Raw genomic sequence first — 14,296 nt, forward strand, 5'->3', positions numbered from 1 at the left:
CCGGATCGCGCGCGCTGAGCAGGGAAGCAGCCGCCTTCGTCCAGCCCCCTCCGCCGCCCAGGGGGCGACAACCCTCGACGAGGGCTCCGAAGCAGAGCCCGGGCAGGCTCGAAGGCAGCCGCGGGGAAGCTGTGCCAGCCAGCCAGCCAGCCAGCCGGCGCGCATCGCGGTCGCAGCCCAGCCCAGCGGCGCTTGGAGGGAAGGCTCGGCTCGCTCGGCTGCCGCTCTTCCGCCTGGATGGTGGCTCCGGCCGCGGGACTGCTGCGCCTCCTCGTCCTCCCGATGAGCCAGCCGGGCCCCCTCGGCAGAGGCCAGAGCCCCGCGCCCGCCCTCGGGTGGAAGTTTGCATGAGGCTCCGCTGCGCCTCTCTGCGCCCCGCCACCGAGGCAGGAAGAAGGAGTCGTGCCCCTTTGTCCTCCCAGACGTGCCTTCCCGAGCCCCTAAAATGAAGAGGGCGATTGCTGAAGGTAGGCGGCTCCCGGCGGCCGGGGGGCGTCGCGGGGGCGGGGGGCTGAAACCGAGAAGTTCCGAGGTGGCAACTTTTTCTCCTGCGGAGCCAGCAGACCGATGGCCGCCCAGCGGTGGCTGGAGGGGGGGGGAGCGGGGTGGCGGCGGCGGCGGCAGAGATGCCCAGCTGGAGAGGGCATCCGGCTCAGGCGGCAGGGAGGGGGGCCGTGGGCAAGAGTGCCGCCAGCCGTGGGGAGCGGAGGATGGAGGCTGAACGGGGGGGGGGGGAGGCACCTTGGGGGACAGATCCCGCCGCCGCCGCCTGACACCCCTGCCCTGGCGCCTGCAGAGTGTCGCCTCCTGGGTGCGGGAGAGGGAGGGGGTGGGGGGCTCCAAGGAGAGCCCCTTTCGGCGCCCGGACTTTGCAAGGAAGGCGAAGCAGAAGAGGGAGACTGGCGCGTGCCTTGACAGGGTACTGGGGGGTCGCTTCGCCCCTTACTTCTTTGTGCTATTGCGGGGTAGGGGGCTTCTCAACCCTTCCGAACTGCCCCAAGCCAGAGAAGGGGGCGCCCTCGCTGGCAAGTCTCTGCCTGTGTGTGTGCGGGCGGGAGGCGGATGGAGGGAGGGAGACCTCTTCAGTGAAAAGGGCCGAGCGGTCAGGACCTGCGAGAGGGCAAGTGAGAGAGAAGAAGGACGCTATGGGGTGGGTGGGTGTCAGTGGCCCTTTGAGTCCCTTGGGTGGTTTTTCCAGTTTGGAGTCTTTCTTCGCTTGGTCTGCCGATTGAGACGGGGAGGGAAGCCTGGGGGGCCGGCCTTGAAGCCTGGAGGGCAGAGAAGGGCCCTTTCCGGGTTGCCCAAAAGAGAAGGGCGAAGAAGGGACTCCCTCCCTTCCCGGCGCGCTCCAGATTTGGGCAACGCTGGCCCCTGAGAGTCCCCGCCAGCTCCCCTGGGTTTCTCGCGAGCGCCCCCCAGAGGCATTCCAGCCTCGCCGCTCCAGCAGGTGTCTGCAGAGGCGCAGGTGTTTGGCCGGAGGGGGTACGACGGCATCCCCCGCCCCTTCCGCTCCCACCTTGGACTTGGGAAAGGAAGGTTCCCGTTGGGGCTGAACTCTCCCCCCCTCTGTCTCTTGCCCTGAGCTGAAGGTCCAGGCTGGTCCATTTCCTGGAGGGGCTTCCTCGTTTCCCCCCAGCCACCCCCGACGCCCTGTTTTTCCTAACGCCGGTTCCTGGTTCTCTCAGCTGAGCAGCCCAGATCTGGCCGTTCTTAGGCGAGGCAAAGGGCGCTCCTCCATCCTGATCCGAGCCTTGCTGGGGATCAAAACGGAATCAGTTTATTTTTGACGGCGGAGCGGTGTGGGGCGGGGGGTGTGTGTGGAGAGGACGCCTAGAATGGTTTTCAAAGGCGGAGTGGAGGTGGCGGAGCTGTTGGGCGGCAGATGCTGCTTCGTAGTCTTCGAGGCGTGTCTGGGCAAGAGGGAGCCCAGCGCGTCTCCTAGGCTAGTCGCCAGCAGGCAGGCAGGCAGGAGCCAAGTGGCTGCGAGCCTTCCGCAAAGTTTCCCAGGGCTCGTCGGGCTGATGTGCCGATCCTTCCGGGCGAGATCAGTTGATGCAGAAAGGCAGCGGGGGGCGGGGGTGGGGCAGGGGAAAGCCGGAGGGCTCCCAAGGGCGGATCGGGCCGGCCAGGCTTCCTATGAACCGCAACAGAGCTGTGGGGGTGAGCAGCTGCCCAATTGCATCCCGCAAGGTCCCCCGGGAAGGTTGCTGGGAGGAGAGCCAGGGGGCGAGGGGAGATCCTTTTGACGTGTGGCCTGGGGAGGGGGTTGATGGCCCAGGGGCTGAGTGGGAGCTGGGCCTCCGGGGCTCCTTGGTCCCTCTGCTGGGCTGCTTTGTTGCAAGGGGCCTTGGGCGCGACGAGGCGCGCAAGTGGAGGCGGGTTTCCAGCGAAGAGAGGCGCGCGGCGGGGAACAAACGCGGCGCTGTTAGGTTGGGAATCGCTTTCGTTCCAGTGTGTAATGGAGCCCGGCGTGTAATCGGCGCGGAGGGCTGCCGGCTTGCGGGAGAGGAGAGGAGAGCGAGCGAGCGGCGTGCTGTGCTGTGCGTGGCGTTGCCAGAGGAAGGGCGGCCAGGGCGAGTTCCATCCCAAGCCGACGTGACACGGGGAGTTCCGCCGATGAGTTCCCAAGTGGGTTTCGCGTCGACGACCCCCAGCGCCGGGGTTCCAACTTCCAAGCAGCCGTGCTGGGAGGCCGGGCCGAGGGAGGGGGCAGAAGGATGGGGGAGGGGAGTCCGAGAGCTGTAGGAGACCGTCCGCTGGGGAATTCGCCTGCCTTGTTGCCCTCTCCAAAGTGTGGGGTAGGGCAGGGGCTGCAATTCAGAGCTGCCACCTCCAGATAGCACCGACATGTTTCCACCCAGCCTTGCAAGCAACCATTCCTGCCTGCCCCCGGGTTTCTCTTCGCCCTCTTCCATTCTTTCCCACCCCCACCCCCGGAGAGCGTCAGAAAGCATCTCCTGCATTCCTTCTGCCATGTGTGAATGCCCTTAATGGGGTGAGATCTCAGCAGAGAAATCAAATACCCCTCCTCGCCGAGACAGAGTTTACACTGTTGTTACATTAACAGGCTCACTGAAGGGAAATCTGATTTAAGTGTTTGGTGTGTGAGAGAAAACACCGTGGGAATGTGAGGGGGGGTGGGGGGAGAGAGATGCATTCCTGTCTAGGAGATTCCAGAGCTCCCTCCATCCGGGGGCTCCCTCCTCCTTGGTGAAGCCGTAGACAAGCCAGGACTGCAGGACCACAATGAAACCAAGGAGGAGGGTGTGTTATAAAGGCCCCTCCTGGCCAACTTGTTATACCACTTCCGAAGGTGAGGCGTAAATAGGAGAGCCCGCAGGACTGTGCATGTGCGTGCACACACACATGCAAGCACACAATTAGTGTTCTTACAAATCTATCCTTCCATTAAAAAAACCTCTAGTTTTCATGATTGCAAAGATACGCTTGGGTGCAAACAATGCCTGGTGCTCTCTCTTTCCTTCCCACCCCCATGTCTAGGAGAAGAAGAACAAATATTCAAAGTAGTCAAGGAATAGATTATGCAAAATAAGGAAAACACTGTGCAGATGTGCTTAGTTGGCATAATTCATACTGGTTGCAGAAGTTAGCTTTTCATCGTGCAGAATTTGTACACAGAAACAGAAATGGTTCCCTCCCTCACAAACACTTACTGACTGCTTGTGGTGTTCGTGAGTGGCAGCTGCAGCCAGTTGCAGCCAGGTGTTAAGAAACACCCCCTTGTTTTCTCATTTCCACCGAGACAGCATGGTGCTAATTAAGTCACCTTCTCTTGTATTTGGTGTGCTGAGGTCTTAACAAAAGTGCTGCAAGAGACAAAACGACACATTTCCCTTCCAAAGTTGGCAGAGGGCCATCCCCTTCCAAATGGAGGTGGCATTATTTGGGCCCAGGAAAGAAACCACATATTGTTTGGTCTAATCCTGCAGAATGAGATGGGCCAGGTACTTGCCTGGCTCGGAAAAGGAATGAGTCCTCCTGCAGGGTTGCAGAGTGCACTGCCTGGACCACGGGCAGAGCCTGGGAAAGCAAGAGATCCCTGCCTTCATACCTTGCACCAAGAATGGATGGAACTGCACATGGGGATCATTTGCCCATCAGCCTAACTGTCATGGCTTCCTTCCAAAGCATTCTGGGAACTTCTTTTGGTAGCAGTACTGAGATTTCTCCCACAGAGATCTCATCTCACTACAGTTCCCATGGTTCTCTGAAGAGAGGTATTGAGCATTAAATCAGTTTGCATTTGTAGCATAAATAAGACCCAGCTGTGACTCTTGTTCGCTTCCCTTGAAAGCCCTAAAACATTTGAATAAGAACTTTACATTTGTTTCTAGATTTAATTTAGGCAGAAGGGAGGGATTTTTTTTTAAAAAAAATTGGATTCCTGTCATGCCTTTATTCAGAGCTACATCACTAAACACATGGCATGCCTATTTGAAACCAAGTCCAAAGGTTGAAGCAGTTGAATAAAAAATGTGCCCCAGGACTGGGCATTGAGCCCAAGGTTAAAGAGATGGTTTCTTACCACAAAGATGGATTCAGGTGGGTAGCTGTGTTGGTCCAAAGCAACAGAACAAAGTTTTGAGTCCAGTGACACCTTTAAGACCAATAAAGTTTTATTCAAGGTATGAGCTTTCATGTATATGCACACTTCCTCAGATACAATGAAATGGAAGTTACCAGCCCATACATATAAGTAGGGGGTGAGCCAGTTTGGTGTAGTGGTTAAGTGCGTAGACTCTTATCTGGGAGAACCAGTTTTGATTCCCCACTCCTCCACTTGCAGCTGCTGGAATGGCCTTGGGTCAGCCATAGCTCTTGCAAGAGTTGTCCTTGAAAGGGCAGCTTCTGTGAGAGCCCTTACAGGGTGTCTGTTGTAGGGGAAGAAGATAAAGGAGCTTGTAAGCTGCTCTGAGACTCTGATTCAGAGAGAAGGGTGGGATATACATCTACAGTCTTCTTCTTCTGTAAATTAGCATACATAATGAAAATGTTTAACAGATAGTCCTTGAATCTGTTAAACATCTTCATTATGCTGCATGCTAATTTACTGCTCACCCTCTACTCATATGTATGGACTGAATAAAACTTTGTTCTGGTTCTTCAGCTGCAAGGTACCACTGGACTCAAACTTTGTTCTGTTATTTACCATGAAGATGGATGGATGGATGGATGGATGATACCACAGAGAATGCTTTGGAAAGTTTGGATTTAGTGAAAACCCCACTGGGAAGACCCAGGTTCAAATCCACTCCCAGCCTTGAAGTACACTGGGTGACCTTGGGCCAGACTTTTTCAACCTGGCCTGCTTCACAAGGTTGCTGTAAAATAGAAGAGAGAACTATGGATGCAATCCTGAGTTCCTTGGAAGAAGGAGAACAATGCCATGGTGTTGAATGGCTGTCTTAGATTTGTGATGACAACTGCTCTGTGAGCTGTCTGCTGAGACAGGTTTTTTTGATGGGAACCCATTAAGGGCCAACAGCCATGGATTCTCACATGCCAGGGATGAACTTCCTCCAGCTGGAACATCTGGTTCTTCAACTGCATTTCTCTTCATGTGGGATTGGAATTATGAAACACCTGTAAACTGTTGGAGCCAAATAAAGATTGGCAACAGGTGGTCCCTAGGACCATCCAGTCTACTGAGTGGATGTCCCACCCTTACCAATTGACAGACTGACCCCCAGAAATGAAAGAGGGTTGTAGATCCTAGGCAACAAGGACTTAGTTCCAAGTCAAATTAGGGATGCAGCTGCGTGATTTGGCTCACAGGGCTGTACTCCTTCATCAGAGTGGATTTCTAGGAAAGCTTAGCAGCAGACCACAGAAGTAAGGGGAGATATTATATCCCTGAATATCTCATGTAGCAGCATGGTTTCCATTGCTTCTGCTCAACCATTGTTGGGGTATGTATATGTGTGATTCCCATGAACATGTGAAGCTGCCTTGTATGAGTCAGACCACTGCTCCATCAAGATCAGCATTGTCTACTCTACCTGGCAGCAACCTTCTCCGTTCTCACAAAGACATTTTCCACATCACTATGCCAGTTTGGTGTAGTGGTTAAGTGTGCAGACTCTTATCTGGGAGAACCGGGTTTAATTCCCCATTCCTCCACTTGCACCTGCTGGAATGGCCTTGGGTCAGCCATAGCTCTGGCAGAGGTTGTCCTTGAAAGGGCAGCTGCTGTGAGAGCCCTCTCAGCCCCACCCACCTCACAGGGTGTCTGTTGTGGGAGGAGAAGATATAGGAGATTGTAAGCTCTGATTCAGAGAGAAGGACTGGGTATAAATCTGCAGTTTTCTTCTTCTTCTTCAGTCTTACTCCCTGATCCTTTTAGCTAGAGATGCTTGGGATTAAACTTTGAACATTTTGCATGCAAAGCAGATGTTCTACCACTGATCCATATGCCCTCCACAAATCAACCACCAGGTCACATGTGATTTGCCTGGGTAGCCCTTTTAAGGCTCGGTTTATTGTACTTATTTAGCATTCAAAGTGCCATATTTGATACCTGGGAAAATAAAATCTATGTCCCAGATCCTGTGTTCATTTTGTAGACTTAATAATTTCATTGTGGCTTGTGGCTGTCACTTGCAAGTGATGTTTGTCACAGAGATTCCATTAATCACACTATATTTGGGGGGGGGGGGCTGAGGGGACATATTCCCCATATAAGCTTTATAATGAAATACCAGGGGCAGCTTGTAATGCTGGACTACTTTATAAGGCTATGCTGTGGATTACTGAAGAAATGTATATACAATGTGCTTTGAGTCCTTGAAATTCAGCTTAGAAGTGAGAAGCTTGTGAAGATCCTTTCCTGTGAATGTGGATGTCATGTGTCTTTGATATTGGTTTTCTGGTGTTTGCTGAACAGTCATCAAATATTTGATCTCTGTTTGACATTTAATACTAGGATTTTCAATATTTTGATATTTCACAGCATTTGATGGCTGGCATGTTGAGTGTATTTGGCAGTCAACATGCAATGGTGTTTACTATTTCAACAGCACTGGATGGATAGCATGCAATGGTATTTAGCAGTGGAGAGAATCTGAAGCAATGGGATTTTTTCATACTGGAGGCTTCCCAAATATCTCAGAAGTTTCAACCTGACCAAAAAGGATTAGAAAACAATAGTTTGTAAGAGATATATCACCATTCCTAGTGGTAAAAAAGAATGCATTGTATTGGTGTGTGTTTTTCCAGTACATTACAGAACAAATAAAATCCATCTTTCAGGGAATTTATCACTGTGTTCTCTCCCTGCATCCTCCTGTAATAGATTACAGTAGTCCTTGATGCACTTGTCCAAACTCTCTTCTACAATCCATCATTGATGGTGCAAACTGGAGGCAACATAAGCTGTTGTAAGTGAATTTACATCAGAACTTGAATTCAGATTTGGGATTTTTAAAGGTCCACATTTAAAATGTGACAGATGAATTTGAGGATTTGGCCATTGTTGGAATCATTCTGTAGGTCTATATTGGGGCTGCTGCTTCATAATTAGCTATTTTGCATCATGGAGGTCCTTCTGTTGCCTTCGCTTAGGATGTTCAGGTACTTTCCCAGTTTCTTTCTTGTATTTCATGGCATGCTGTATGCATATAAGGCACTGACACATTCCCACTTGAATGGCAGAGGCCATGGTGCTGCTGTTGCTTCTCTGGCTAACTAAAGAAGGATGAGAGAGAGGTGAGCCTGTATCTGCCATGCCAAACATGCTAAAGTGAACACCTTTTAGCTTCACTGTTGAAGAATTGCTTCTGGCATATTCAGAGGTTTGGGTGTGCCAGTTGGAATGGCCCCTTAAACAACAGTAGCTTTTAAAGCTTTTAACGCATCCTAGTCTGTTTTGTGGCCGGGATGGTCCAGGTTAGCCCAAATCTTGTCAGATCTCATAATCTAAACAGGTTCAGCCCTGGTTAGTACCTGGACAGAAGACCACTAAGGAGTCCAGGGTCACTATGCAGCGACAGGCAATGGCAAACCATCTGTTGCCTTGAAAACCCTACAGGGTTACCATACACTGTCTGCAACTGAATAGGACTTCCCACCACCAATCTGCTTTGGGAAAGCCTGCTCAGGCTGAAAAGTGGTTAGTCACATGATATGGTGGGACTGCTTCTTAAGAAACGCAAACCTCGGGCCATTTGTGAGCAGGTCAAGCTGGTCATGCCAGCCTTTGCAGCCATTATGGATGGCACTGTGCAGCCTTAGGACATGTACCATGTGTATTTCCAGGTAATTCCCATGGAGGGTGCTGTGGAGTCTAGTTATGTGTGTGCAGCTGGAAGGTAGGAGACACTTGGAGGTATCCTGGGGGGGGGGGGACATTGAGGCTAAGCTCAAAGTGCTGATGAGCCAGGATGTAATACTCTTCCTGGAAGACAGATGATAACAGAATTACAAGTTGTGACAAAAGAAAGGGTGCTGTTAAAAACATGTAAGTGATGTGAATGCATGAGAATGCTTCCAAAGTTCTGTCCTGCCACAAGTGCTGGTGCATCAGTTCTGCTCTGAGCCTTGGTGAGATTTAGCTACACAGGTGCCCCTTTGTTTTTGGTCTGCTGACTCCAATGCCAGTGAAGAGCTGGAAGGCTAATGCTGGAGGGTCCTAATATGAGAGTGTCACATGGGTGATTATTTATTTTGACCTTGTTTTATTGTCTTCTAACAGATCCACACAGCTACTTATAATCTTTGTCAATGCTGGAAATACATTTCATTGAAGTTCCTTCTGACCCTTTTGTGCCCTGCAGGGCAAGACAATGTGTTTGAATGCTTCTTCCTGATGGATCTTATCTGTCTCATTCTTCCATGTTGCGTCATGCCCTCTGTTAATTAACACCACTCGTCCTTCTATTACTTTGGGTTCTATTAGTATCTTTCCCTCCTCCCATCCTTTCAGAAGAATATTATAGGCACAAATGTATGGATTAAAAACTCTCTTGATAAATTTGCTTGACAAGGACTCAAGATATTGGTCATGCAATGCATGATACAATACTCACCTCTAGTTGCTGAATGTGTGCCTTTGCTCAAACTCATGCTGATGCATGTGCTGTGTAATATTTCAGAGGCAGAACCACTGGATCATTGTTTTGCCCATAAATACATTATGCACCTTTGTTCTGAATTTGCACTGCAGCAAGCATTGTGATCACACACATGCATACTTAGCATGGGTGTCATAGACTAAATTGGTTTGATGGAAGCAATTTTTTTAAGAGGAGGAACATACAATTAAAAAACGATGCTGACACCATAGAATAAACATCACAGTAGTTTCAAAGAAAATATTGCAGAGTTTGGTAGGAGTCGGAATTTTGGGAACAATATTCAGCCTTAGAACTTGTATATTCAACCAGTATTTGTTCATGGTCGTGGTATCTTCATTTGACAGAGCTGAATGGGGAAAAAGTGCCTGAATTAGCTAGTTCAGTGGACCATTCTAATCTGTGAATTCCAGATCTGCATGCAGTCTCTGATGGCTGCCATTAATGACTTTGAAATCCTGCACTTACCGTTTCCTTAAAGCAAATCTGCCATGACACCCCAAACTGCTGGATTGGTTGGCTTCTCTTAGGGAGAGAAATGCAATGGGTCTGTGTGCAAAAAGTCCATAGAGACTACATTCATCACTCTGGGGTTCCTGCAGTATCCCTTCTGTGTACATCTCAATGGCCTTAAGGTCAGGCATTTTGCTAGTAAACAGCAAACAGCTGGGCCTTATGACGCTTCTTTCCTCCAGCACATAAAGCTGTTGCCCATTCCTGACTTACCTCCAAGCTTGGCAGTATTGCATGCTATGACCACTGCCCTCTGAGCCGGTTTCACGGGCAGTCAATTAAACCAGAGTATCTACCTGAAGAAAAGAACCTCAGCTTTGACCTCTGCTGGGAGATGAGGATGCAGTATTAGCAAACCTCCATTGCATGAGGCTGCAAGGACATTGTTCTGCTGCACCACAGAAGCAGCCAAAGAAAGGAGCTGACTTAATTAGATGTACTCTCTTTCTTCCCCCCCTGGACCTGCAATCTTTTCTGCTGCCATCGCCTTCATTAAGGGGTATCTCTGACAGCCAAACTCCTCCTCTGATGCTTCTGAAGGGGATTGTTTATCCAGGAGGCAGGCAGAAGCATTCAGCCCATGCTTTGGGGCAGTGCGGCAGAAGGAGGCAGACATTAAAAGCTGCTTTTCTCCAGATGAACAGAAATCCTTCATTCGAGACTCACCAAGAGGCCAAGCCAACTGTGAGGGCTGAACACATAGGAACCACAGTCTTCTCTGGGACATATTCTGGACAGACAAAGAGCAGGGCAACATTAGTTCAGTTGAGGGGACAGCCACTGTTCCCTTCTCCTCCATTTCATCTTCACATCATTAGCACAGCTGAGGGGATTTTAAACTAGAACTGGATAAATTAATGGAGGGGGAGAGGTCTGTCCCTGGCAGTTTAATAACATGTTCTGGGACAGCCAGTGTTGTGTGGTGGTCAGAGTGCTGAACTAGGGCCAGAGAGGCCCAGGTCAAGGGCAATGACTTTCTCCCAGCCTCGGCTACCTCGCAAGGTTGATGCAAGGGTAAAAGGGAGGTGGGTCCATGTATGCCACATTGGTTCTCCTTGGAAAAACAGTGAGAAGAAAGCATGACAGACAGCTGATTGAACCTGTGGATTGAAGAGAAGAATTAGGGAGCCATCATTTTTATTCCACTGGGGTGCAGCAATTGGAGTGTCAGACCAGGATATGGAAGAACCAGGTTTGATTCCCGCCTCTGCCATAGAAGCCTTGGGCCAGTCCCTTGCTCTCAGTCCAAACCCTTTTACAGGATTGAGGTGAAGATGAAATGGAGAAGGGAACCATATGAGCTGCTCTGGGTGCTCATCAGGGAGAAAAAGCAGGGTGGTATAAATGATTTAAATACCTTGGTTGGCTCCCAGGGCTCCCTCACCATCTGCTGCTGGAAACAAAATGCTGGGTTACACTGGACCTTGTTCTGAGCTGCTGAAACCATTTTTATGCTGTGAAATGAGAACCCTTCCCCATACGGTAGAATAATAGGGTTGGAAGGTACCTCCAGCGTCATCTAGTCCAAACCTCTGCACAATGCAGGAAATACCTCCCCCCCACCCCTTCCTGACTTCCTTCTCATGATTTGCCTAATTCACAGAATCAGCATTGCTTTCAGATGGACATCTAGCCTCTGTTTAAAAACCTCCAAGGAAGGAGAGCCCACCACCTCTCAAAGAAGCCTGTTCCACTGAGGAACCGCTCTAACTGTCAGGAAGTTCTTCCTGATATCTAGCCAGAGCCTCTTTTGTTTTAATTTCAACCCATTGGTTCTGGTATGACATTCTGGAGCAACAGAAAACAATTCTGCACCATCCTCTACATGCCAGCCCTTCAGGTGCTTGAAGATGGTGATCATATCACCTCTCGGCCATCTCCTTTTCAGGTTAAACATACCCAGCTCCTTCAACCTTTCCTCAATGGAAGTCTCCAGACCCCTCACCATCTTCATTGCCCTCCTCTGGATGTGTTCCAGTTTATCTATATTCTTCTTAAATTGTGGTGGCCAAAAGTGAACTGCCTCCTGCTAATGTCCTTGTGAAGAAATGAGATGCAACTAAATACAAGGAACCAGGCATAATTTGTGGGTCAGGACCTTGGAGAGCTCTCCACAACTGCTCCTGTGGGAGGCAGATGGTGTTCTCTAACACAGAGGGCAAGCACAGCTGGCCACTTGCAATTTGCCAAGGATGCTTGCAACTCTGTGGCCAGCAGATCATCTGCAGTCTCCTTCCCAGTGCGAGGAGACTCTTGCCAGTCTTCTGCTGCTTCCCTAGACTTCTGATCAGGCACAGAAGCATGGGAAGAGTCTCTTCACCACCTGATGGGATTTTACAGGCAACCAATTTAATCAAGTAGCTGTGTGGAAAGGAAAGGTCCCCTGTGCAAGCACCAGTCGTTTCCGACTCTGGGGTGACGTTGCTTTCACAACGTTTTCACGGCAGACTTTTTATGGGGTGGTTTGCCATTGCCTTCCTCAGTCATCTACACTTTCCCTCCAACAAGCTGTGTACTCATTTTACCGACCTCAGAATGATGGAAGGCTGAGTCAACCTCAAGCCAGCTACCTGAAAATCCAGCTTCCACCGGGGATCAAACTCAGGTCGTGAGTAGAGCTTAGGACTGCAGTACTGCAGCTTTACCACTTTGCACCATGGGGCTCTTAACTGTGTGGACAGCCTGTTAATTTGCCATTGGGTAAAGTGCCATCAACCGTCATTTCTGAAGATTTGGATGGGTTCTGATTTTGTTAATGTTGTGATAGTATTTTACATGTGGTAAGCTACAAGTCCAGGAATAAATAACAAAACAAAATATCCCTGTCCTTGCATGGAAAGCTCAACTGTGTCCTCCTCAGCTCAGACAACTTCTGATGGCTCCCAGAATCCCACCTTGCCTCGAGTGAAGATGCAGGGAATTAAAGGGGAAGAATTCTAGGTAGAACACTGTTGAATGGCTTTGGATTGTTTCCTTTGCCTTCTCCATTTCATTGGAAGTCCTTGTATGGTGGGTGGACCAATATGATTTCCATGCCAAAAAGGTCTGCACAGCTCCTGCCAGATTCTTAGAGTATAAGTTTGTTTCGTAGTGATCTTTGGGGAATTCCCTCTCAGACTTGACATTCAAAAGCCTTGGGACCACAGGAAGACAATTCTAGCTGGGAGCATCACGTAATCACTGTTGGAGAGGTCAAAGGATCTGTTTACATCGCACAGTATTTTCCCTCCTGTTTGTTGTTTTGCAAAGCCATTCTGAGAAAGAATAAAGTTTTCTTTTTCCTGAGAGAGCCATATGGCAGCTGAGGTTCTCTACCGAAGCTATTCGCTTTTGCTCGGAGTTCATTTGCGTACTTAGCCACTAAAAAGCGAGTAAAAAGTGATGAATTAGTCTAAGGCGAGGTGTGTTTCCCTATCATAATGACAGATTTCTGCAAGCCAGATTTGGAGGGTGGAAACATTTTTAATTGGTGAGTTTACAATCACAGTTTGAAGGCTTGTGGGCTCAGTGATGGTGTTCTTGGCAGTCTAGAGCTTCCTTGACACAGTGCCCTGAGCATTTATGTCACAGCAGATTCCTGTGGCTGTTAAAATTTGTGCACTTGCTTGACAACACTCCATACTGGACTTAATGTGCATGCTTTTGCTAGGGTTGTGAGTGTCATAGGACCACATAAAATATACTGCACACTTAAAGTAGTGGGGAGAGGGTGTTATAATGGAGTGATGTAAGCATATGCACCCTGATCCAGTGATGGAAATGTATGCATGCAAACATGTATCCACTGTGTAAAGTTCTAGAGGCCTTACTGAGTGCAGAAGAAAGCAATGAGGATGGTTGAGGTCTGGAAACCAAGCCCAATGAGGAAAGGCTGGGGGACTTGGAAATGTTCAGTCTGTAGAGGCTGAGTGGAGGGACATCATTGCTCTCTTTAAAAATTTGAAAGGCTGTCACTTAGAGGGGGGTAGGGAGCTGTTCCTATTGGCAACAGAGGTTTGGACTCACAATAATGGGCTTAAATTATGGGTGGAAAGGTACTAGCTGGATATTAGGGGGGATTTTTTTTTTTACAGTAAGAGTAATTCAGCAGTTGAATTGGCTGCTTAGAGAGTTGGTGAGCTCCCCTTCACTGACAGTCTTCAAGCAGTGGCTGGACAAACACATCTCAGGAATGCTTTAGGCTGACCTTGCACTGACCAAGGGATTTGACAAGATAGCCCGCATGACCCCTCCCATGTTATGATTCTATGGTTTGTGCAGCCAATTTGGATGCAGATGCGCTCTGTCACAAGGGCCTTGGTGAGGTGGCTGGATATGTCTGTTGAAGCAAATAGGGATGCACATCTCCACTGGGAGTCATTTATTATTATGGGTCACTGGACTAGATTAGGGTCAGGTCCATGATGTTTTTAATATAGGAGTTATAATAAACCACTCTCTAACAAGGCCAAAAAATGCATATCTGTAGTGGCAGCCAATTCCTTTTCATGAATACCCCTAAGTCATAATGATGGTGGAGTCTAGACCTTGTTCTTTGTCCCATGCAGATAAGCTCCCTTATCTTTGGGCCATATAAAAAAAATCCAGATGGTCTAGATCTTGGCCCTGCTCTGCAGCATCTCTATATTGACCTACTGGCACATTACCTTTGCCTTACTGGATGAGTCACCATCCCGTTTTCAGTGCTTATAATT

General features: G+C 49.3%; 1 protein-coding gene across 1 annotated transcript in view; it reads left to right on the plus strand.

Moving 5' to 3' along the window:
* Window positions 1-213: 213 nt before the first annotated feature.
* Window positions 214-14,296, plus strand: part of RTN4R (reticulon 4 receptor) — a 140,089-nt gene continuing 126,006 nt past the window's right edge. Inside the window, exon 1 of the mRNA XM_060249735.1 lies at window positions 214-467. Within this exon, the coding sequence (XP_060105718.1) occupies window positions 446-467 (22 nt within the window). The 5' untranslated portion in view covers window positions 214-445. The remainder of the gene's footprint in view (window positions 468-14,296) is intronic.

Source organism: Heteronotia binoei, chromosome 11, assembly GCF_032191835.1.
Source record: "Heteronotia binoei isolate CCM8104 ecotype False Entrance Well chromosome 11, APGP_CSIRO_Hbin_v1, whole genome shotgun sequence".
Classification (NCBI taxonomy): Eukaryota; Metazoa; Chordata; class Lepidosauria; order Squamata; family Gekkonidae; genus Heteronotia; species Heteronotia binoei.